The 27057-nt window shown below is 42.8% G+C and overlaps 1 protein-coding gene across 4 annotated transcripts in view; it reads right to left on the bottom strand.

The window, feature by feature from the left end:
- The window catches only part of LOC137570407 (FHF complex subunit HOOK-interacting protein 1A-like), a 411883-nt gene that overhangs the window by 153114 nt on the left and 231712 nt on the right, over window positions 1-27057 (bottom strand). For all 4 annotated transcript variants that reach the window (XM_068279087.1, XM_068279101.1, XM_068279085.1 and 1 more), the window contains 2 exons: window positions 8563-8721; window positions 1625-1711 (listed from right to left, as the gene is read on the bottom strand). In XM_068279087.1, coding sequence (XP_068135188.1) covers window positions 1625-1711; window positions 8563-8721 — 246 coding nt within the window. The remainder of the gene's footprint in view (window positions 1-1624; window positions 1712-8562; window positions 8722-27057) is intronic.

Here is a 27057-nt window from a genome sequence, read left to right on the forward strand (position 1 = left end):
ATCAACTCAGCCCTCGTGACTGCCAATCCCTTTGTCCATATCATTCCCCCACCCACCACGTGACATCAAACAAACGCCTCTTTGTGATCCCTCTGCCTCCTCGCATAGCAACACAGCGCTTCATCAGCTACACAGCTGACTTGCGTCAATGCAGCCCAGCGATGACGCCCGTCGGGGATCGGGTCCTGATCCCTGACGGGTGACATGCATCAAAGGTGTGCACGCACCTTAAAATGCAGATCATCCCAAGGTTTGTTGCAAGTTTAAAGAACGACTCCCGCGGATCTGTGTTCACATCTTTTAATAAATAGCTAAGGAAAAATAAAACACCACAGACTGGTTTTAAACATTTTTGGCAGTAATTTGAAAGTAGATGAGCTACCATAAATTTTAGCTTTATTAGGCTAGGTTTCCATTTGTGCGGCGGCATGCGTCTTGCGAGACGCGATGCCGGCACAGCTGTTGCCTCTCGCAGCCGAATCCCTCTAGCCGTGCTATGCACGGCTATGGGATTCGGACAGCTACGGACGAAATTATGCTGCAGGGCCTCAGATTTTTCCTTGGCCACGAATTCGGATGGCTCTTATAGACTTCTATAGGCTGCTGAAATCCATCCGAATTCGTGGGCGGGGAATCGGCCTGGATTCGCAGCAGTGGAAACCCGGCCTAGATAAAAGATCTGCCACATTATATATTCATGCAGCACAGACTTTGTATTCACACACTGCAGTAAAACAGAAGCAGCCCGGGATCTGCGTTTCACAAAACAGCCATGGATTAGCAGCAGTAGGCAACTCTGTCCTCTGAGTCACGGTATTAGCATTATTGCTGCTGACGAGGTCAGTTTTTTCTGCATCATAGAGAGCACTCCTAATAGCCACTAAATGAAATGTTTGATCACACTTCTGGAGTCTCTAAGAGAACAAAGGTACTTCACTTTCTGTCATTTAAGAAGGAGCCCTAGTGGATTACAGTGCATTTCAGTGTTTAAACTCTCTAATCTCTCCCATTATCTGGAGCTATAAACAGTTAAATTTGTCTATGTCTTTGGATCACTTCCCATCTGTAGCCTCTGCTGTCAGATCACGTGTGTCAGGGCTGGCGTGCCCGTTATTAGTAGCAGACGTTTACACACACTCTCTCTGTAGCCAGCTGCTTGACTCGAAGACTGGTTAGCAGAATATGGTGTGGCTCACACATAAAACTGTACATTTCTGTTCCAGTCCTGTCCTGTCAGTTTTGCATCAGTTTTACGTGTCAGGATTGAAACTTTAACCTTTTTTTTGTGTGTGAACATGAGTCATACAAAAATGTTACAAAACAGATGCAAAACTGACAGGACTGGACTGGAAATGCACACCTTTTATGTGTGAACCAAGTCATAGACAACTCACATAAAACTGATGCAAAACTGACAGGACAGGACTGGAATGGAAATGTACAAATTCGTGTGTAAACACTTCCCTAGAAACACATACAAAACTGATGCACACTGTCAAAACACTGACAGGATAGGACTGGAAGGGTACTGTACACGTTCTATGTGTGAACCCAGCCTTATAGCTGCAAAGACATGGCTGTTACATTCCAGTTACATAAACGTTCTAATCATATTCAAACTGACCTTATGCAATGCAGGAGCCATCACTGGTAGCAGGAAGCCATTGTAAATATAGTCCACAAGCTGAGCACGTATTAGCGGATGAGCTACCTGAAAAAAGAAAGATTTGTGTTGAATGTAATTTTCTTCTATCATTAAATAAGTGATATGAATTTCTGTGTGTCCTCTGCTTTTGTAAACTAATACAGCTCATTGAGTGCAAAAACCACAAACTATCGTCACCTACATTTGTTATCCTTCCCTGTGCATCCAGAAAGATTATAATTATCAGGCCTACTCTGCAGAGATGCCCTAACTTCTTACATACAATTGTGACCTGAGAATGGATATGTTTTGATAGTAGCTTGTCCAACAGTCTGTTGCTACTACTGTGCTTTATATTGAGCTATAAGCTACTACTTTTATACTTTCCTATCTTCTGCATTTAGGGAACACAGTTTCCTTGCCTGTTTTGTTTTTTGGTTTTTATATAGAAGATCAAAATATTATTTGTTGGCTGTAGCTACCCTTGACCGTTATTGCTGCTTACTGCATAAAGCTAATTTCTGTTAAATCTTATCTAATATCTACTAGTGCAAGGTGGTAGTCTAGACCAGCTAAATAATCAATATCTGTAAGATATTGATTGTTTACCTGATGCACTTCAGATTGAACAATTCATGCTTGGCTTAAAGAGGACCTAAACTCAGATCTTCCTCTCTGCTCTAAAAGATACACAACAGCATAATAACCTTTTCATTAAAAAACATTACTTTGTTAGAGCTGATACAAATACTGAAATAAATCTGCACCGTTTCTACTTCCTGCTTTCATGATAGCAGACATATTGTTAACATCCTGTGCTTTCAAATTAGCTTATCTGCCTTTTCTGCCAGGGCAGTCAGGTGACACAGGGGAGAGATCACATTACAACTAATGATTAGACACAGATGAGGGGGGATTACCATGACTAAACTCCTTAAAAACATACTGGGTGCATTTCTCTACGTTTTCCTTCTGTCCTGTGACAGAGTTCAGGTCCACTTTAACACACAAACATGCAAGACTTGGTTAGCGACTAATTATACGTGGAAGAACATTATGGCCAAGAAGGAAGGGATGTATGCTGTCACCTTGATTTATATGTTTGGCATCACTAGAAATAAATTAAAAAAAACACATCCCGAGGATTACTGTATTCCGGCATGATAGCAGATCCTTAGACAGGAGAGCTTTGGTTTTTGCACTAGTGTTAAGTGGCACATGTCTAATCTTGGATATGCCATTGGTACACCTTGAGGAAAGCTTTGGTTTTTGCACTAGTATTAAAGAGGATCCAAACCGAACATTTTTTTAATTCAAAATATTTAGTTGCACCCCTCTGACACATACAAAGATAAATAAACACTCCTTCAAGCCTATGAGCATTTTAGTGCATGCTTTTCACCCATCTCTTTTCATAGCTAGGGTTATACAGGTGGCAGCCATTAGCAATTCCTCCATTGCCGGACACCGCCTACTCCACCAGTCTGCCGAATTCTGTCCTGGAAATATGAAAGGAAGGGAGAGGTTCCTCCAATAAATGTAAAATATTTTATATTTGTCATCATGCAGCTGAAAAAAGGCTGCTATTTATTATTATAATTTAGAAAATAGATTTTATTTCTGAAACCTTGCATTTTTAATTTGGGTCCACTTAAAGTGGTACATGTCTAATCTTGGATATGCCATTGGTACACCTTGAGGAGAGCTTTGGTTTTTGCACTAGTGTTAAGTGGTACATGCCTAATCTTGGATATGCCATTGGTACCTCTTGATGATGTCACCACACAAGCCAACCCCAGACAACTGAGGCTCATTTACTAAAGCTATGGGAGAACCTAATTAAAGTAATTCAGCAAACATAGAGTGGATTTCTCTTAAAAAAGTAAAACCGTTAACTGGATCATATCAAACCACAGTGAAGACTGCTGACAGACTAGTGAATGGGTGTATGTGATTCTGCAGTCATGCATTAACACCTACAGAAAGTAATTCTAGACAGCTTTGATTTATTAAAAGAAATGAAAATTCTACTTGCACCAACTGCAGTCACACAACAACTTCTAAACCACTACTCTTTCAGCAATCCTCCCTTTTTTGATATGACCTAGGAAAGGGCAGTAAACGCTTGACACCTAATGGCTAGATTAAAAAAAAAAAAAAAAAGTCCAGGTTTTCACGTATCCATCATGTTCTCCAGTGTATCTTAAGTATATAGGTTCAGAGTGAATTTATTTTGAACCACTGAATAAATTGGGGTAGATATGTATACGTGTGTGTGTGTGTGTGTGTGTGTGTGTGTGTGTGTGTGTGTGTGTGTGTGTGTGTGTGTGTGTGTGTGTGTGTGTGTGTGTGTGTGCACTTGCGCGCACTTTCTAATGCACCCATTAGTGTTAAAGTTGCATTTCTGAAGCAGTGGGACAAGCACAACCCTAAGGTCCCTTTTACACTTAATCAGTTGGTATGCGTTAGTGTGTGTTAATATGCATTAGTGTGCGTTGGTATGTGTATTTTCCATAGCAGTGCATTGGGAAGAAGATTTCAGTTAAAACGCGTTAAGTGTAAAAGAGGCCATAGGAAAACATGGGCATTACTTTGAAAATCAGTTGTCTTTCAGCTATAGCTTAAAGCAACTGATTAAGTGTAAAAGGACCCTTAGTTCATGTCCTGCACTTCATTCTATCAGGATGTATAGAATGTGTCCGCATTGTCCTTGTGTTAGCACATATGTCTATTTCTGGGCTGCAAATTGTGGCAATTAATTATAAAGCTAATAATGTTGCACAGAATGTCTCAGTATCTTGTCTCCTATATAAATATATCTGAAAGAGATGTATGGTGTATTATATTGTAGGTCAACATAAATGATGTCAATATTTTTAGGACGTCTTAGCAGGGCCGGATTACCGACCAGGCAACAAAAGCAGTAGCTTGGGGCCCCATTCAGAGTCAAAGGGGCCCCATCAGCACATAAACCAGCTCTCGCCATCCTGTCAGCGGTGGCTGGATGGTATAATGGTTAAAGGGACTCTGAGCAGTGCAGTAACTATGGAAAGTTGCATATCATTTTAAAGCTCTCTTTCTCCTCTTTCCAATGATATATAAACGGCCGCTCTATGCCTTTTAGTTTTTGCTATATTCGCGATCGAAATTGCTGCCACAGGACGACTTTTCTCCAAAGTCGGCAGCTCGATTCAGCACAATGCAATGAAATATAAGGAACCCAGGGGGATACAATTACAAACATCATGCTGGTAGGTGTGAGGATGTAATTAATTAGTTGTGGGTATGCTTAAAGGCATACCCACAGGCACTGCTCGGAGTCCCTTTAAGGGCTCTGCGTCTGACACAGGAGACCAGGGTTCGAATCTCGGCTCTGCCTGTTCAGTAAGCCAGCACCTATTCAGTAGGAGACCTTAGGCAAGTCTCTCTAACACTGCTACTGCCTATAGGGCGCGTCCTAGTGGCTGCGGCTCTGGCGCTTTGAGTCCGCCAGGAGAAAAGCGCAATATAAATGTTATTTGTCTTGTCAAATGATGCCGTGCACTGCTGATTGTCTTCAGAGCCAGGCTCTCCTCCTAGGTCCCCCTCCTGCTACTGTGCGCTCTGCCGCTGCCCACTCCGCCCTCCCTTCCCACAGAGAACCACACCTGCAGCAAGAATGATAGCAGCAGATGGCAAACGCTCACTCACCTATCCATGATCCAAGCGATAGAGATCCCGTCATCTGAAACCCATCTGTCTCTTCTACAGTGCAGCCGCTCGCTCTGAACTTCCTGATTCTCAGATCAGACATGAAGTAGGAAGTAGTAATAGTAGTAGTAACAGAGCGGCAGCACTCTAGAGGATACAGATGGGCCCCGGATGACGGGACCTCTATTGCTTGGATCGTAATAGGTGAATGTGAGTCATCTCGTGCTGTCATTCTCCCCCCCTGCGGCTGCGTTCTCTGCTGGACTATCGTATTCACTGGGATGGAGGCTGCATGGTGGCTGTCTAGTTTGGGAGGAAATTGGTTGTTCAGTGGCGGGGGTGGTTATGTAATTCTGTCTGGGGAACGGCTTCCGGTTTAGGGGTGTCCAGAGCTTTCTGCTATTGCCAGCTGGAGATGCAGGGGGAAAGTGCTGCTGCTGTGATATCTGGCGCCCTCTTCACAGGGGTGCCCCAGCCCCTGAGTGCAAATGTCCCAGCCATTCATCTCTCGTTCTGCATTTTGCCGCTGCTATTCCCTGCATTGTGCAACCACAAAGGAAGCGGGCTGTTGCCCATAGCAACCAGTAGCTCGGCTGCCCCGGTGTGTGTGGCATGTTGCTGTGCAGCTGCATCTTCTGATTCTATTACGACATGATGGGGGGCCCAAATCAGTTACTTTGCTTAGGGCCCCATGTAGCCTTAATCCGGCTCTGCGTCTTAGGAATATTTTCATGTGTATAGAGTCATGCATTGATTCACCAATGTCACACATAGCAGCCATAGTGCGATGTGCTGAGTCCCTGAAGACACCAGTGTATACCTCTCTATCTATTTCTTTATCATTTATCAGCTTTCCGTATTGATGTGGATTTGGAATCCAGATTTCTGTCTACTCCCTTATACTTTCTGTTCACTCCCCCATACCTCCAGTTCTCTTTCTTATACCTGCTCTTAGAAATCTCTCACATTTAATATTTGCTGGTCAAGTTGAATTTCAGTTTTGGTTCTTCGCTGTTATTGTAAGGAGCAAACCTGTTCTATGCTTTATATGGGTTCACATACCCCAACCTTGTACCAAGTATGAGTATTGCTGAGCACAAACAGTTGAGGGTGAATTACATCCAACATTTGCAGACAGATAAAGGGAACATGATGTGAGAGTGATATGTAGGCTGCCATATTTATTTCCTTGTAAACAATGCCAGTTGCCTGGCAGCTCTGTTGATCTTGTGGCTTAAGTAGTGTCTGAGTCAAAATTCTGGAACAAGCATATGGCTATTCCTGTAAAACCTGAGTCACCAGAGTCAGAGTACCTGATCTACTGCATGCTTGCTCACAGTCTATGGCTAAACGTATTACAGACACAGGATCAGCAACCGGACTGTCAGGCAACAGGTATTGTTTACAAGGAAATAAATATGGTAACCCCCATATCCCTCTCACCTCTGGTTGCCTTTAAAATGAAGTCATTTGCTTGCTATAACTGGGTATGGAACAATACATAGTTGGACATAAACGTTTGTGGAAATTTCATTTGGTTGTGGCTTGTTTGAATGTTAAAGTGTTTCTGAACTCCGCTGGCATCTTTCATTACATTTGTAGTAAAATGTGGTAGTTCTATATTGCGTGTATTTTCAGAACAATGCAAAGAATGTGACGCTAATGACACATAAAAGACTATAACTCATTCTCCAGTTATTAGTAGCTGGTACATTTATTTTTGGTTTTGCATCAAGCCCATATACTACACTAAGGGCCCGTTCTCATTGGGGTGATTACCACTAATCGCCAAATCGCTGTCGATCGCTAGCGCAATTCTAACTATATGGCACTGCAGTGATCTCACTGCCACGATTTCTGCCGATCACCGGTGATTCGCGATTAGCGGCAATCTCAAAATTCATTACATGCCGCATTTTTCCATGATTCTAGAGCGATTGCGATTAGAATACTAAAAAGCGCTAATTGCGATTGCTCAAAGATCACAAGAGTGTACAGGGATTTTACCGTGTTAATCATGGTAAAATCACCAACACAAAACGCTAGCGCTAATTGCTAGCATTTTGCGATTACACAAGTGAGAACGGGCCCTTACATCAAGAGTTCAGTGTAGGATAGGAATCTCCGATACTGCCAGATAAATAGCTAATCACAGAACTAGATGCCAGAGGATTGGGAGAATTAGTCTCAAGACACAACTTCTAAGTATGCCCTAATCCAGGCTTCTGTTATAATACAGATTCTAGCGCATTCTAGTGCTGGAACTGTCAAGTTTATATGGGGTTTATATGGGGTTGTACTGGCCTGAAGTATTAGGCTACGTTTCCACTAGGGCGGATCTCCGTATCTGAAACACGTGCTGATGGGTACCGGTGCTATGGGGATCCGCATGTATGATGCGAAACATGTAGGAGGCACTCTGATTTTTTCCCCGCACACGAATTTCAGATGCAGCCTATTGATTACAATGAGCTGTAATATCGCATCCGAAACAGCAAGAAATTGCAATAGTGGAAACACAGCCTAAAAGCCCATACTCACCACGCAATTTTCCCGACTATTTTTCCAACAACCGGCAAATTTTTTGGTGCAGGCGGGTGATCACAAGAACGATGTTTAGCTGTGTTCGGCAATAATGATCGTCATGGCAGATCGGATCTTTAAGATCCATGACAACTCCACGCAAAGTACAGCAGTCACTTGACTTCCCATTTGCGCCCATCGTGTGCCGTTGTGTGACATCGCGTATACCCACCGGCCATTATATTGATCGCTGTCAGTGGGATATCACTGGATCCATCTTCCTCGTTTGGGTGGTATTTAGCTTTACACAGTGCTATGTTATGCATAATAAACTGTAGGCACTGCCTGGGGAAACTAATTTCCGTCCTGTGGTATGAATATTACAGCTACCTTCAAATGTTCTCAGCGCATAAGGAAGCCTGGCAATAAATAAAATAGGCTTAGCTTTTTAAACAATACATTTTTCATGCAGAAAATACTTACGTTAATTATCTTATACCGGCGCTGGGCTGGGATGCAATTATATTTTTACACAATCAACATAATTAAAAAACAACAAAACACCAAACAATATTAGTGATGTGTCGTCCTGCAGGGAAATGTAACTGATGGGCTGCTCTTCCCAGTTACATCTATGATAGTGTATCATAGATGTATTTTATGTTAATTCTATAGTGTGTTAGTTACAAAGCAAGTTTACTAACCTGTATGACTGCATTGCAGAATTCAAGGGAATTCATGAACTGTATGAGGGTGGGGACTTGCAGCCAATCATCCTTTAGCAGACAATGCCACTCTTCGCCTTTGTCATCCAGTCTGGTGGGCAATGATGAGTAGAGACCACTCAGTCCTGTTGCTAGTACCTGTAAAAGGAGGAATAGTAAAGTAAGCCATTCCATTTGGAATTAGGTATACTCTGAAACAGTTTGAACATTTTTGAATCTTATATTGTCATATTTTTAATTATTATATTTCTAGTGTAGTTTTCATCCACTAGAGAAAACCCATGTGTAGCATATGTCAAACAGAGAAGCATTAGTGCATGCTGAAATGATGACAGGAGCAAAGAGCAAAGTACGTGGGCAGTACATAGAGAACATATCAGTATTCAGTGGGGTAGCTAGGAATTATGGGCCACATAGTAACATTTGGGGTACTTATAACTAGGCACTCTTGATCAATGCCACCTGCCCCTACCCTGTGGATATGAGCTGACTGGGCAATTTACAATCCTGTGCAATGAACACAGTGTATAGTCCTTGGGCTAAGAGACAAAGTCAGAGGGTGGAGAAACAAAGTAAAGTTATCAGTGAACACATCTGGTACAACCTGGGCCCCATAGCAGTTGCTATGGCTATTGCTACTTCCCTGTCAGTACTCAATCTTGACAACCAGCTGTAATTTCCTGTACCAAATATAACCTATATCAAATATGGCTGTATGTGGGATGGTGTTAATCATGGAGGGAATCTAAAGACATAACAACAAATTTGTTTAGGTGATACCTTTGATGACTAAACTGTACAATATTTCCTTGCAAGCTTTTGAAACTTACGTTTTTTCTTCATGCATGTTACAGAACTGGATCAGAACTACTTATCTCTATCCAGTTCTGTATCATGTCTGAGGAGAAACTTAAAGTGCCTGGACTGAGTCTTAACCACTTGCCGACCGCACGCTTATACCGTGCGTCGGCAAAGTGGCAGCTGCAGGACCAGCGACGCAGTATTGCGTCGCCAGCTGCAGCCTAATTAATCAGGAAGCAGCCGCTCGTACGAGCGGCTGCTTCCTGTCAATTCACGGCGGGGGGCTCCGGGAATAGCCTGCGGGCCGCCGATGGCGGCTCGCAGGCTAAATGTAAACACAAGCGGAAATAATCCGCTTTGTTTACATTTGTACGGCGCTGCTGCGCAGCAGCGCCGTAAGGCAGATCGGCGATCCCCGGCCAATCAGCGGCCGGGGATCGCCGCCATGTGACAGGAGACGTCCTGTCACTGGCTGCACAGGACGGATAGCATCCTGTGCAGCCCAGATCTCCCGGGGGTGGCAGGTAGGAGAGGGAGAGGGAGGATTTCGCCGCGGAGGGGGGCTTTGAGGTGCCCCCCCCCCGCAAAATGCCAGCCAGGAGGAGCGATCAGACCCCCCCTGCACATCATCCCCCTAGTGGGGAAAAAAGGGGGGCGATCTGATCGCTCTGAGTGCCCTTTGATCTGTGCTGGGGGCTGCAGAGCCCACCCAGCACAGATCACGTAAAACAGCGCTGGTCCTTAAGGGGGGGTAAAGGGTGGGTCCTCAAGTGGTTAAAGGGATCCAAGCAGCTCTTGGCTTCAAATAGCTGCAAGGGCTGCCATTGTTCAGAAGCTCAACCCCTGCTGTTTTACAATTAGCATTGTCCAGGCTAGGTGTGAAATTCTTCAACTGTAACTGATGTTTTCTGTTTGAAGTACAATGGGGGTTTGTTTGTGGTCAATTAAGTCTAAAGAGGTGATTTCTTATCTGTGTTCCACAATCTCATGCTCAGCGACCACAGGTCCTTTTTCCGACGGACAAAGTGGCTATTTTAACCCTTAGATGTAAAAAAATGAAGTAAAATTAAAGTTTTCTTTAATAATAAACCACATTTTTAGAATGCATTTTTAATTTGCTATAGAGCTGCCCTGGGTGTTAAAAATGATGCTCGGTTCACTTTAAGCCCCATACACACGCTCAACAGCGGTCTTTTATGCAGCACAATTGTTGAACAACTAAAAAAAAGTATTTTGCTATTGTTCAAACAGCTGATAAAACTGATAAGAAGTCAATCCAACTGTTGGATTGACTTCTTATCAGTCTTATCAGCTGTTTGAACAATAGCAAAATACTTTTTTTTAGTTGATTCATTTTGTTTCACAACAAAAGTTGTACAACAATTGTGCTGCATAAAAGACCGCTGTTGAACGTGTGTATGGAGCTTAACACTGCAAACATTTGTTCCCCCGAGTTATACCTGCTTCGTGGCATAAGTACATTTGCTTATCATCTTGCTGAAGCCATGTACAGACACTTGATCACTGTCCAAAATGATAATTAATAATCATTCAAATGGCGGTTTCAGTATGACCATTGTACAGACACACTACTTGGCTCTAAGAAGTGGCCTTTTCTGTTATATGGAGAGAGTAGTGGGAGGGCAAAAAGAAGATGCCCTGTTGTGGGAACTGCAATAGAAGTAATCTACGGGGCATAACAATATACCCTGCGAACCCTGCAGTGAAGGGGGGGCTGGTTTTGTGGTGCAGAGCAGCATGGCAACAAAACATCATAATGCAGTGGGACAGGTTCTCTTCAGTGCAGCCACAATGCAACCAATCCCATAGTGGCTCGCAGTGTGGGGGGGGGGGGGGGAATTTTGTGAGCTACACATTAGAAAAACCCTGGGCCCCACTGCGAGACGTTGGATGTCTCAAACCCCCCCCCCCCCCCGAACAATTGCGAAGAGAACAGAAAGCTTTTTCTCCCTGTGCCCAGACTTCTCAAGCATCACTACAGGACACAGCACTTGGGGAGGGGTAGAAAGGCTGGGGGTAGAACAACGCTGTACAAAAGACCCTCCTAAACACTGAATAGGTACTGTCTACAAATCCTTATCTGCAAAACTTTGTATGATCCCTTATCAGTGGCTGAGCAGATGCAGTCATTAGAAAAATTGTGCAGAGAACCTTACGTTTTTTTTTCTCCTTGCCCTTACAAGACAAGACAAAGACAAATAACATTTATATTGTGCTTTTCTCCTTGCGGACTCAAAGCGCCAGAGCAGAGCAGCAGCCACTAGGGTGCGCTCTATTGGCAGTAGCAGTGTAAGGGAGACTTTCCAAAGGTCTCCTACTGAATTAGTGCTGGCTTACTGAACAGGCAGAGCCGAGATTCGAACCCTGGTCTCCTGTGTCAGAGGCAGAGCCCTTAACCATTACACCATCAGCCAACTGCCCTTAGTTGTCAGTCTCTCAGGACGGGGCCCCCTGTGGCTCCTAGGCCCCCCTGCAGCTGCATCCCTTGCAGGGTCTATTTGTACGCCCCTGTTCGTGGCAGTACCATGATGGGGGAAAGTCCAAATTTTGTGGGGAGGAGGATAGTTAAATGACACCCCTGGTCATCCAATATGGCACAGAGGAGATCAGTATCAGCGGTGACACCTGTATTCATGCTAGATTTCCCACTGAGGTAATAACAAATAATCATCTTCGGCAACATTAATCTAGCTATATACAGCTTCATACTTAGCGGTACCAATCCCAAGAAATTGTTGGTGTAGAAGTTGGTCAATCAAGAAAAACTTTTGTTCCACTTTAATAAATCTGTCTATCCATCTATGCGTGTGTATGAAGACAGGCTACGTCCACTTGCATTAGCTCAGGTCCATTTGATGCACGAATGATTGAGGCACGAATGATTGATCTAGAGCTGTTTTTATACTTCCATTCTATTCTACCATTGCAGAGAGTAAATTTAGAGCAATCTGCTGCTATTCTGAAATACACACTAAAAGTATATCTTTTATTATATCTTTTAACAGAATAAAAATATATATGATACATTGCTTCTAACTCCATTTGGGACCATTTTCTACATTGACTCGTGCTGTAAATTAGAAAAAGACACAGCTGTGTGTTCCTGCCTGCAAATGCAGCTGCATCATGCTATCATTAACAGCAGCGTCTTTTCTTTGTATATTTAAACATTTTTCTGTAAATGTTCGGTAATTGGCTTAATGGTTACTGAGGTTTACCTTTCAGGATGGCAAAGCTTTCACCATTAGCCTCTACTGTATTAGCTTAGTGCACAACTGCTCAACCTCACTTATATAGGAGCACAATTATAATTTCTTTCCATTTATTTTGGGAGCACAGCTGTGCATTGTTCTGTGATTCCAAAAATAAGCACTATACAGAACAATGCACCAAAAGAAACAGCAAACGTCTTCATTTGGAAACCTGGAGACTTAATTAAAGGCCATTTTGATTCAAATCATAGATAATGCATGTCTGCCTTAATTGGGCCCAGGGATGACATGAAGGAATCACTACTTTGATGAATCAGCAAGTACATCAACTCTCAGCTAAGATTTACACACACGCTCCTCTCCAGACACATATGCTTCCCTAGAACCATGTTATAAGCACACAACAGTAGAGCATGCTTTTTTTGTGCCCCACAGACTGTCAGTGTTACAAGCTACAATCTTCTCAGATTGATTAAGTCTGTGCCTGCCTCCTTGCAGCCTGAACAGCAGGATAATCCAATACAAAGAGCAACAATCACATTGACAGCCAGAGCCATATTAAGACTACACAGGGCTCCAAGCAGAGCAATACATTTAGGGGCCCCCTCTTCAGCCACCCTGTTGAAAGGATGTCCCCCTAGTATAGGTGACTGGATGTCCCTGCAGTATAGTTAGCCAGATGTCCCCCTACTATAGGTAGTAGCCAGATGTCCCCCAGAATAGATAGTGAGACAGCCCCCAAGTAAAGGTAGCCAGATATTACCCCAGTGTAGGAAGCCAAGTGACCCCCCACACTATAGGTAGCCAGATGACTCCCCAGTATATATAGTTGTCACCCCCCCAGTATAAGTTGCCTGATGACCCCCACACCCCCCCCCCACCCAGGCAGCCCACTATTTCCACAGTAAAGGTAGCCTGATGACCCCCCCTTTACAGGTAGCCAGGTGTCCCCCCACCCAGGCAGATAACTATTTCCACAGTATAGGTAGCCAGATACCCCTTCAGTATGGATAGCCAGAGGATCCCTCCAGTGGAGGTACCCAGATACAAATTTCTCCCAGCCAGTGTCTCACGGGTGGGTCACATGATAAGAGACCCTGGCTGCTGCCATGGAGAGCAGATACTAAGAAGCACAAAGATGCAGCAGGGGAACCTGGAGAGGTAATAGACACTTTGCTCCCCTCTGCTCACACTCTGCGAATTGCATCTTTTTTTATGCCAGGTAATGTCACAACGTGTCAAACTAACAAGATTCATGTCTGAGCATGGCTGTGGCCACACTCAGATAAAACGAAGGTTAATTAGCTCAGCAATGATGGGAACCAATGGTAAACATCACAACCAGAACTCTAGACTGGGAGCACACTTGTCTGTGTTTTCTGCCCAGGAAAACTGAGAACAAATGTAAATCAATGGCGGGCCAGTGCACACTTCAAGGTGTTTTTCCTATACAGAAAAAAACCTGACAGAAGTGAAGCAAAGTGTGGATTTTCTTTTCTATATTAATCAAAGTACCTTCTGTGAAAAAAATGCCTGCATTTTCCCACATACAGTGCTGGGATCATTGTGTTATGCGATGATAAGCAATGTAAGCAAGCCAAAAAGAGAGAAAGAGAGACTGCAGTAGATGTGGAAAAAAATGAAACATTATTTAAGCAGTGATTGACACAAATGATAGCCAGTTTACTGTCAGCATAAGCACATGGTAGCAGCTTATACTAGCATTCGTGAGGATGTGAGGTGACATGCCAGTATTATAGAATGAGAATAATATCCGTATATTGCATTACTATTCAGAGCTTAATGTCAAGCACATTTAAATATGTATAATAACAGTTTAATGGCAAATTACAAGCAACAGGGAAAAAACTGTACTAATGAATTGTATCAACTGAGATAAATTAGGGCAAAAACCTTATTTAATGCCTCAATGAATTCTTCTTTAATCATTTTCCCAGGTAGATTTTAGCATGATTTAAATTAATATGGAGCCAGTGAGGTGTATGTCTGTTCTTCATCGCATAACACAATGATCCCAGCACTTAACACTTTAAATGAACTGGGGTTGTATCTAGGTCCTAAATGAATCTTACAATCACCAAATAGACCAAATGACCCTTGTCATTTAAAGGAATAATATCGATTCACATATTATTTTCAATTGACACAGGATTGGTTTGGGAAGTGCTGCTAAGTACTGCTGTATACATTTTAGTAGCAACTTCTTTTGTTTACTGTTAGCAAAATACATTTAAACTTTACCGACGCCAATACTGATGCTGACTGAGCCATGAGGAGAGGGGAAATTCCCCTCACACTTGATCAGTTAACTCTGTGTGTAACTGTGTGTGACAGAGAGAGACAGGACACAGGAGCTGCAGCTGTTGGGAGCTCTGTTTCTGACTGAAGGGGATGAAGAGAGCAGAGGAAATGAAACTAATTCTCACAGCTTTTTCATACTGTTTTTGTTTTCAGAGTTTGATATGTTTGATATTTGCTTTCTGTAGTCTGATATGCAACTCTGGCTGTGCATTGAAGCAGACACCCCTTCTGCAATTGATTTGTCCCAATATAGCTAAATCCTACCCTCAATAAATTACAGTTTTTGCCTCTGATATTTAACATGAAAAGTAAGAAAATGTTTACACAGCTACTTAGACATTATTTGCACACTGTCATTTTAGAACACTTGGGTATCGATAGTATTCCTTTAATCACTTTGACTGACATGACTGTACAAATGTACTGTAGATACTACTAAAAGTAGTCCTGTCTAGTCAAGAGAAAATTTTATTATATCTCCAGACTCAGATTCTTATTACGTTACTTTTTCTGTGGTTGATAACCCACAACAAAAACTCCACAATAATTACTCATAAAGAAAGTCACATAGGCCCATATGCAATTAACTTTTTCTCCATAGTTTACTCTTATGAGATCATTTTCATTTTCTCTTTAAAATATCTTCTCAGAATTTTACAATTGAGAAAGTACCCAACTAGGTGAAAAAGTACTATCAACATTATTTGGAGTATTTTCTTGCCTGCTGGTGGATGAAAGGGCAGTATATTGACAAGGGCCCATATGCAATTCACTTTTTACTCCTGAGTTTAGTCCTAAGTGATATTTTCAAACTTGTCAATAAAATGCCTTTTAAATCACCAGCAAGTTAGAACATATTTAGAATAGTTTTGATAGTACCTTTCCACCTACTTTGTTGGTACTGTTTCAATTGTAAAGTGCTGAAAAGTTATTCTAAATAAAGGATGACAAATTATCTCCTAGGGGAAAACTCAGGAGAAATTGGAATTGCATATTGTCCAAAGTCTGAAAATATCACCTAGGAGAAAACTTTGGAGAAAAAGAGAACTGCATATGGGCCATATAGTTAATGTGCATCCTGGCATTCCTGTCAAGGGGGAGTATACGCATACATGCAATTTCAATCAACCTCCTTCCCTTCACCTTCATATTTCATGTGGATCAGGTATAACTAGAAATCATAGGGCCTCCCTGCATAACTTGATATGACCCCTCTTCCTGCATTGAATTCCTGCATTACCACCACCCCACCATCACCATCACCACCATATGGAGGCCCCCAGGGTCAACAGGGCTAGTGCAGCCATCATAACCTCCTCTACGATAACAAGTGTGGTCAGTCACCTCAACTCCCCACTCCTCTGCATAGCCCCCCAAAGCAAATATGCCCACAGCAAACAATAGCCAAGACATCATTTGGCTATTGTTTGCTGCAATACTAAAGTAAATGTGCACCTCTGCACCCTGTGCGGAGAATGGTGCAGTCCTAATCGGAGCTTCCTGGGAATGGCAACGCAATCTTAGAGGGCAACTGCACATGGCTCCAAAACCAGATGTTTTCATCAGCTGTTTCAGAGACTGAAAGCTTTACTGTGCATGTGCATGAGTAGCGTGGCGCTAGCATGATGAGGGGAAATGGTTACATTATAATGTTTAGGGGATGACAACAATCTAGAGCATACCAACATCACAGGGGCTATTAGGGTGCCACAAGAGTACAAGGTAGGGCCCTATTAGAGGGAGAGAAGAAGTCAGGCCTTCCCCCACCCCCTTCCCTAAAGCCACTTCCCTGGTAGTTACACTATACACTGTGAAACAAGCTCAATGTTATCTGTCACTAAGATGCTAGAAACTGCATCAACTGGTTGCTGTGGAAGACAGTGGGGCAGATTTATCAAAATCAGTGCAAGGCGAATTGGAGCAAACTGAGTGCAAAACAGGTGCAAAAGTGGGGCAGATGTGTACCAGCTCAAGGATTGCTCCCTCTGAGCATCTGTTCCAGCTTTGCTCCCAGTTTGCTCTAGTTTTCCATGCATTGGCTTAGATAAACCTGTCCCAGTGAGCCTCAGTTCCACAGATATCCATAGGTATGAGCTGTGCGTGTAATGGAAAGAGACCGAGTTTTGCAAAATTGTATCTAGGAGTATAATCCCCTCTGACAGTATTATCAGCGGAGCATTACCTCTGAGACTTATTGCACTGAGCAGCCATTGTGAAGAATTGTGTTTTGCAGATGAAAAGCCAGAGATAAAGTATGAAACTCCCTCTGGCGAGATCATTTTATTTCCTTTGGACTAGACAGGACTAATATTAATAATATTTACATCATACATTCAGAGTTTTTTTTATATTTAACCCTAACAATTTTCTTGTATATTAGATATATCTATTATCTGTTAGTCTTTACCCTATGGGAGATTTTATAAAAATGTATTTTTCTGTTGTCTAGATCTGAATTAAATCAGTTTATACTTGCAGAAAGCAGAAACATTTTGCACTAAATGACTGATAGTCATTATCTTGCATCTGGAAAAAAAGTATTTTCCTTTGTGAGCCTTCTTAGTGTAGAGTGATTTGTAGTTGGTAGCTGTCCACATCTTGTGAGGAGAACTGATGACCGGGGACACCTCTGCAGTAAGTCGTCAGGCAGTGATGTCTTCGCATCAGGTGCCCCACACTCACAGCCTGTATCGTGTAGGACACCACAGGCTGCTCCAGCAAATGAGTCATCTGAGGTCTTTCTCACAGCAGAGACTTTACAGCTCCACAGCCAGCTACAAATAGAAACACGCACTGCTTCTTCCTCCTCACACCTTCAGCTAGGCACACATGCCATCTCTGGCACTACACTGTGATAAGGAATGCGACTGTAATACTGCAATAAGCTGGTTTTAAAGTACTTTTTAACTGAACATAGTGAGGATAAAAGAGAAGAAAGAACAGACAAGTTAACACATCAGGGAACATCAAGTGCGCTTTTCTGTATAAAAGGAATTGCCAAAAGAGAGACAGTTTAAAGATATCTTATTCATAACTTTAAGAAGTTTGAGCCAGTGACTGTTACTTTAGCATTTGCTTAGTAGCTGAATGCAGTCTGATTTATTTGAGGCTTACATTTCATGTAATACTAATAAATGTTTAGAAGAGGCTGCCTTGTATGACCTTCTGTAGACCTTTTCGGGCAAGAGGTCAGCCATGTTTAGGAAAGTTTCAGCTGTGTGATCAGCTATCACTGTACAAAGACATGCATGATCAGAATCCCTGAGGGTGCACACATTTCTTATCGACAGAAGATGGGGAATAAATCACTTACATGGAGCTGCAAAGCAGAACAGCCATACACTACAATTATCCATTAATGCAGAAAAATGCCAGTTTGGGCACAGATTAGGTGACGATGCCTAACATATCGGCAGTCGGGTACATAGTTTGTGGGCCTGAGCACACTAGAGTGCTTCTGTCCATTTTCCAGCAGCACATCAATGTTCCAGATGTTAGGAAGTGGACAGAAGTGGACACAAATACGTGAACTCGGGCCAAAAGTGCCGCTTTATCAGCAGGAAGGATTGGGCATGAGACAATGCAGCCAATTCTTACAATAAAGGATTATTAATAAGAGTTAGGAAAAGATTGCTATTAGGGTAAGCGTTTGGATGAGGCTAGATTTAGTCATTGGGTTTATGTCAGAGGAAACCTAAAGTTAGACATCAGGAAGACATTTTCATTAGAGGGAAGCTTTGGAAGTGTGTTAGGCATCTGAAAGGGGTCAGCATAAAAGGGGTAGGTTAGCATACCTCCCAACCATCCCCATATGAACAGGTCTGTCCCTTGTTGGGATCATGCCCCCCCCCCCCCCCAGAGAGTAATAACATAAGGCAGCAGATGCACATGTGCACACCCCTTATCATTAGACTATGAAGGCTAGGAGGGCAAGAAGTACAAGAAAGTACTGCAGTTGTGGCATTAGTTGCAATGGTGTAGCAATAAGGGATGCAGAGATTGCAATTACACCAGGCCCCCTGGACCTGAGGGGCTCACATGGGGCGTATGCGCCATTCCATTGCACAGTCTGTTGGGCTCAAGGTGAATTCCAGACAGCATTAAATACTATTCCCCTCCAAGTCTTAGCCCACAATATTAGGGGCTCAGCTATTGCTGGCACCCGAATGACACTTAAAATCCAGCTGCGCCGCTATAGCCATAATAACATTATGTCTATGGGTGTCCTGAAAGCAAGGCGCTACCTGGATAAGCTCACACCAGAAGCACCTGTCTCACACATGGGGCCCTCCTCCAGTTGCTGCATTAGTTATAAAGAAAAGGATTAAGATGAAATGGGGCCCTGGGCAAGATAGTAGTTTTTGCCCACTGCTGATGATTTTTAGTGGGGGCCAGCATCCACCAGCCCCCTAGACTCTCTCCAGGCCCTATGCAACTGCCGATGTTTGCCTTGTGGATGATCCAGCTCTGTGATTATTAATTAATACTGTAGTGGTAATGATCACTCTTTATGTGCTTTAAAGAGTAACTGTTAGGCAAAAAATCAAATATCAATTGTCTATTTTATACGGTAAACAAACAATAAGGATGCCAACCAGGCAATCCAAAAGCTAAAAATCACTCTTAATTTTCTTCTCAATAGAATATGATTTACCAGGTCCCCTGGCTCTTATTTTGTACATCTGCTGTAAAAGAGAAGTTGCAGTGCATGCTGTTTTTTTTTTACATCTTTACTTTCTTCCCCTTTTACCCTCAGACATAACTAATGCAGCCTTCTTTCACTCTCATTTTCCCCTCTCACACCTCTGTTCCTCTCTGATGGCCAATATTTGCTGAGAAAGTGACTCAGCTGAAATCCGATCCATACAAATAAACCAGGTCTGCAAAGTCGTACAATGATTTGTGACGATGCACTTCTTACTGCAGAGCTGTGTGGGAGTGTCTGAAGATTGGGAGGAGGGTGGGCAATGCATGCATAACCAGAAAGAGGAGAGGAAATAGAGGAAATGACATCAGGATTGGCTTCAGACACAGGGATTCTAAAATGGAAACTGACAGAAACAGAATTTTCTTTATTTACTGTATAAAACTCACTGAAATCAAAATGTGGACAAATACATATGTTATGTAAGTAGAGCAAGTATTTATCTACTAATATATGTGTTTTTTTCTGAGATAGTATGGCTAACAGCTCCTCTTTAAATAGTAGTGATCATTAATAAACTAATAACTTTACTGCCTGTGCTTATTCCACTCTCACACTGTGGTTGTCCTCACCCAGAAAGCAGATTTTGGTGGTCTTTGTCATGCAATTAATTATTACACATACAAAGCTGGGGAAGGGGTGGCAAGTAAAATTTGCATTTTGGCACATATAGCTAATGGTTCATATATTGTATATAAGGTGTGGTGAAATGCTGATGCATGTATTGCAGATTTGACAACTTGACAAAGAGCACGGAAGCTCGAAACAGCGGTCTGTCGTTGTATAGCTGCTTTTAACCCATGTGACCAATAAAGAGACTAAAATTTACATTGGTGGTGCCTGCTCCAATTGGGATTTAGAATATTAGAAGCAAAGAAAATATTCTCATATTTTTATTTTCAGTTATATAGTTTTTTTTATAACATTGCATCATTCTCTAATATTTGCAGTTTACACATTACTCAGCATTCTAAATAATTTTACAGAGCAGGCCAATGAAATATTGACCTGTCCTCTGCAGAAGAAAAAAAACAATACAATGACTGACAGTTGAGATAATAAACTGCAGAAGACAGAGTTCTCTGTGACTTTGAAAGTCGTGGAGCTCAATGGCTCTTTTGCATAGATAACAACTGAAGTTTCTTAACTCTTCCTCTACTGGATACAATATTAGATTATGTCTCTGCTCCTAATGTTTTATTTCTTAGCTGTACTACACATACAAATAATTATATCATTTTTTATTTTTATTTTTTGCTTCAGTTTCTCTTTAAGTCATTGTTTAATACAGCAAACTAATTTTCAGCATTTCTGCCTAAACAGGCAATGATCCATTGTAAAGGACAACATTTCTCCCTTACTTATGCAAGACAATTGCAGGCAGTATAATAAAATCCTGAGATGTTTGAGCTCTGTGTAAGTAATTACACAGACAGGCAGTGAAATTGTAGATATCCATTTGAAGTATTATCATAGTTAATATTAAATGGAAGCGATAAAGCTTCTGTGCTGATTTGCAATTTTCATATAACCGATGTTATAGGTGCATTTAATCTTAATCAAGGTCACAATTAATATTTAACTACACATTTAAAGAATCACAGCCTAGTTTTTTTCATCTCGAATTAAATTTTGGAGATTTAAGCTTACAGGATGTACTCGCCAAAGACAACAATATAAATTTAAAGTCTAAATGTGGGTATAGCACTGAATATAGATGTGTCACAATCACAGATTGTGTGCACTGTCTAATGAAAATGCTTAGAAATCCACATAGAAATAGTGCAATAGCTTGTTCTGATTGTAATATCTCATGCAGTTAGTCTTTCTGCCACTAGATGGTGATTCTTGTACGTTTGTAAGCTATGTGCGCAACAAGCTCAATGCTGAGAGGAGCGGTAGCCATGTATAAGAAGGGCAGCGCAATGCACCTCTGGGAAACCACTTCCGCCCTGAGGAAGCTTGGGATTGGACCAAGCGAAACATGTAGGTGTGTCCCTTACGGCACCACGTGGTAATGCCGCACACGCCGACCCAACACAGCGGTTTAGCCGTGCATAGAGTGCATAGAGTTCCGTGGCCTGCAATCTACCTTAGCGCCGAGAGCGCGGACTTTGAGCCATACACCTGAGACGGGATCCAGCGGCATCTGGAAACATACCTCTGAGAGTCTGCTTGGCGGTTGAGTGTGAGACAACAGCCTATCTGGCTGCATCAATGTGTTTCTACAGCTATGCGTATGCTGAATGGTTTGCAATATCATCTGCTGTATGACTGCATACCTTGATGGCACCACACTGCATCCAAAGTTCCCTTATAAAACAGCAACTTCGATTGAGTTGCAATTGGGACACTTAAGAATTTGTGTGCAGCATCGTATTTATCAGCGCTTGATGTCGATGCAGACGCTTGAAATGTGATTCACATCTAAATGCCCAGAACTTTGGTGCAGGGATGAGCAGAAACTACGCCAGTGCGAATTTACGCATCATAGTTCGCATCTACGCTTCGTAGTTGGTAGGTGAAGTTTCAAAAGTACGCTTACAAATTTACGCGTAGCGAAGTACCGCTACGTGTAACTTACGCCCACTATGTGTAGTTAACATGTGTATTGCGTAGTGAACTACGAATGCGTTACTCGCGTCTAATTTTCCGCGTGCAATTGTATGCTTACAAATGTACGCATTGGAAAGGGGAATGTACGCATAGAAGAGTTCCCGGTACAAGCATTTAAAGAGGAATTAATGCGTAAAATTTTCTGCATACGGTGCTTGAGCATCGGTATACACTACACTTCGCACTACGCGTAATTGCGTATTTTAACGCGTAGTCTACGAAATGCATATGAAGCGAATATTTGATTTCAAAGCCGTCGTTTGGCGAAGCGTAATTGCGTAAAACTATGCGTAGTTCCAGCGTAGCGAAGTTGGCTGACTATGACCATCCCTGCTTTGGTGGTATCTTGCTGCACTTTAAACCGCTATTTTTTTGCCCCATGAGGAAATTGTCTGTACCGTTGCTGGTTCCTGTGATCCTTGGACTGAGCCCAATTGCTTTTTAGGTTTAGTTCAGCCAGTTTTTTGCACTCTTAGCTAGCTGTAGGCCGGTGGGTGAATGGCATTGTGTAGGCCAGCCTTGATGTTATTAATGTATTGACAGATCTATCAACTATTTTATATGGATGTTTGTCAGAGTATGCACTTTAATCTTTTGTAACGCAAAATAAAGTGCCTACACAGTGTGTTTTTGGACATACACTCTTACTTGATTTCTTTTTTCCTTTATTACCTTATTTTTGAAAATGCTTAGAAATGCCTTAAAGGGACACTTAAGTCAAACAAAAAAAATTAGTTTTACTCACCTAGGGCTTCCAATAGCCCCCTGCAGCTGTCCGGTGCCCTCGCCGTCTCCCTCCGATCCTCCTGGCCCCGCCGGCAGCCACTTCCTGTTTCGGTGACAGGAGCTGACAGGCTGGGGACACGAGTGATTCTTCGCGTTCCCAGACACATTAGCACCCTCTATGCTGCTATATGGTATATGATATATGCTATAGCAGCATAGATGGCGCTATTGTGGCCAGGAACGCAAAGAATCACTCACGTCCCCAGCCTGTCAGCTCCTGTCACCGAAACAGGAAGTGGCTGCCGGCGGAGCCAGGAGGATCGGAGGGAGACGGCGAGGGCACCGGACAGCTGCAGGGAGCTATTGGAAGCCCCAGGTGAGTAAAACTCATTTTTTTTGTTTGACTTAAGTGTCCCTTTAAAGAAGAACTGTAATGAAAATAACAATGAATAAAATTGCTTATTTTTTACAATATTAATTTATAGATTATTTGGTCAGGGTTTGTCCATTGTAAAATCTTAACACTCCCTGATTTACATTCTGAAATTTATCACTGGTGATGACACATTTAGTCCTGCCAGGTGATCTGTACTGAATTTTCGTTTACTGCGAGTTCTATGCACAGGAGAAATACTTCTTGCTTGGCAGTTGGAAAAAGCTGTTATTTCCCACAATGCAATGAGGTTCACAGACTGCAAACTGTCAGGACCATAGTCATGACATCACACTGTGGGAGGGGTTCCTCCACAATATCAGCCATACAGATGTCCCTGGTGATCTATGTGGGAAAAGGTAAATATTTCTTGTGGGAAAGGGGTATCAGCTACTGATTAGGATGACATTCAATCCTGGGTTAAAGCTCCTCTTTAAAGAAACTTAAAAACAGAAGAATGTGAATAAACATTTGCATCTGCTCAGGAGAGGAAAGTAAGGGCTGGTTCAGACGGACATCTGCAGAGCGTTTACCGCCAGTGTTCGGGACTTGGCGTTAAACGCTCCCATTTAAGTGAATGGGAGCGTTTGTACCAGGCTTTTACCGGCGTTTACGCAAACGTGGCGGTCGAGTCACAATTTTCCCTGGCGTTCAAGGTGACCCTGGACGCTACATGTAGCGTCCTGGGGCAGTTAACTGCCACGGGTAATGTTCCCCTAGGGGAAGAAAAATGCCGAATGCATCTGAAAGCTACGTGAAGGCTGCTGAAAGCCCCGAACGCGTCGCCGCCGCAACGCCACCAAACGCGACACCACAGAAAGCCGAGCAGACGCCTGTGTGAACCAGCCCTAAAAGGGAGTGGTCACTTGCCCCTGCCAGAAAACCTTCTACCTGTCAGTAAACAATCTAGTATCTTGATGGCATTGTGGTTGCGCGGCCATGCACTTTACAGCTCTAGCATACAGGTTCAGTTCATGGCCAGGACACTATTTGCATGGAATTTGTATGTCCCTCCTGTGTTTGTGTGTTTTTTCTCCCACATTCCAAAAAAACATATTACTTGGGTCATTTGCATTATATTACATTGAGAACATTAACCACTTGAGGACTGCGGTGTTAACCCCCCTCCCCCCCCCCCCCTAGTGACCAGGACATTTACTGTAGTACTAAAAATGCCTGCGCGCGATCTCCTGCTAGCCCCATAGACGGCCGTTCACGCCAATCGGCGTGGAGTGGTCCTGGGGCTGCCACACTGCTCACGCCAATTGGCATGGAGCAGTCGGCAAGTAATTAAACTAAGTAGGGACTTTAAATTGTGGACCCCTTTTAAGGCTCCCTGCACACTGCACGTGATTCCGATTTTTAATCGTTTTTTTTTTACAGCCGATTCCGATTTCTAATCGTTACTGCATGCTGCGTTTTTTTTCCTCCATTTTTCTGTTGAATGTATTCAGGGAAAATTGGAATTGCAAATCGGAATCGGAATTGAAATCGGAATCGTAAAACGGATTTGCAGTGTGCAGGTAGTCTTAAGGACACCGAGGCAAAAATAAACTAATGAAATAAACGATTGCTTTTATCTTCCTTCACCTAAAAATGACTTTTTAAGATATTCCACAGTTTTATTTTATTTTTAAATCTACTTTTTAAGTTTTAACTGTTTTATTGTTTTTGCTCATTGACACATTCATTAAAGTATGCCAGAGATAAAAATCTATGAACTATTGTCCCTTTTTATCTCTTTCCTGCTCTCAGAAGCCATTTTCTGCTAGGAAAGTGTTTTACAGATGGAATTTCTAATTAGTGAAGGTCACACTCAGGGGCAAATGCAGGATTTTTAAGGGGGGGGGGTTCCTGAAAGGTCCAGAAGCACGTATGTCCCCGAGTGCTTCCGAATACAGGTGGCTCCATACTGCCCATGCACAAAAGTGCGCTGGCGTATTACGGAGCTGCCTATCTTTGGAAGTACTCAAGGACACGAGTGTTTCTGAGGGCTTCTGGTAGCAGCAAATGTGAACGGGGGACAGCGCTGGAACAACTCCCCAAGAGAGGAACAGGAGATAGACTTAGTTTGGACAATTCAGTGGAATATGCTACATAGTGTCACATAGCGCAAGCGATACCCATATGATGCAGGGATATATGCATCTGCGGAAGATGGTGGCGCTATATAAATACTAAATAATAATATTTTGCCTCACCAGGATTGCACTTTTATTTAGCTTTCCTGTATGACAAGAACACACAGCCAGCTCTAGGGGAAGAGGGAAACAAAGGTGAATGAAGGAGGCTGGTGCACACCAAGAGTGCTTCGGAGCGTTTTTCAAATCAACAGTGATTTGAAAAGCGCTTGACTAATGTTACCCTATGTGGGTGTTCCCACAGCAGCGTTGTGATTTTTTCAAAATCCCACGTATACTGCATGTAGCATGTTTTTGAGCAATTCATTCAAAAATCGCTCTGAAAATCACTTCACAAAATCACACTCACAAATTGCTAGCGATTGCTATTGTCATTTTGGCGTGCACTAGCCCAGAGAGAGGAGTGGAGAAATTGAGAATAGCCTGAGATGGAGCAGAGAACTTATCTGTATTGCAGTCCCACATCAGACAGGCTACTTGCCTGTAATCGGACTCCTGTCCCTGTCAGTCTCTCACACAAGTCAGAAAGAAGCCCTCCTGGAGTCTAGGGACTGTCAAAAACTTTTCAGCTTGTTAAACACCTTACCCACACATGCAGTCATTATAACAATGGGGAGAGACCAGACAGATGTTTGCCCACGGACCCTGAGTCCAGGCAAGCTCTGCATCATGCTGTGCATATTTACCAGCTTGCCTGCACTCTAATTTCATCATGTCTGACACTTCTGTGCTGTGGAGAGTCCAGGACTCCATAATCAACATTCTCTCACTGCAGGCTGCATCTTCTTGTGAGGGAAGCTGGGCTGCTCTCTCATTCTATTAGCTGGAGGGAAGCACCAGAAGTAAGAAGGGAGGGAGAATGAGGCTGTTTATATTATGCGGGCTTCCGTGGCTGAATACACAGCTCAGTGCAGGGGGGAGGTTCCAGACACCCGGAATAGCCCCTTCAGTTCGCCAGTGACACTGTAGTCACTTCCTGACTGAGTCAGGACTGAGTCAGCCACTTACATACTTGATATTTAACTCTATTAGGCAAATAAAACAAAAGGAACACAGCATAGTTATTTGTGTGCTAGGCATTGTACATACCCATGTCTATCTCATCTTGTCACATGTCACCTCAGGTATCCTTTAAAGCGGATCCAAGATGAAAAACTAACTATAACAAGTAACTTGTCTATATATGTTATCTATAAGTTGAGATAGTTTACACAGCATATCTTATCTGCAAACAGCTTCAACAGTTTATGAATATTTATTCCTGCGATACAATAAGGGCAGCCATGTTCTGTTTGTCACATTGTCACCGGCTGAGAGCTGGAGAAGCTATCAGCTTGCCTGTCTGTAAATTCAGTCCCCTCTCCTCCTCCCTCCTCCCCTCTGCCTCTGAAATCAATGGCTAGTAACACCTTCCCCTCCTCCTGCCCAGACTGAACTCCTATAAGCTCTTGCTACTGTCTGAAAATGCCAAGGCACTGTGAAAAGCGTGGGCAAGGC

This window comes from Hyperolius riggenbachi, chromosome 1 (genome assembly GCF_040937935.1).
Source record: "Hyperolius riggenbachi isolate aHypRig1 chromosome 1, aHypRig1.pri, whole genome shotgun sequence".
In the NCBI taxonomy this organism is placed as follows: Eukaryota; Metazoa; Chordata; class Amphibia; order Anura; family Hyperoliidae; genus Hyperolius; species Hyperolius riggenbachi.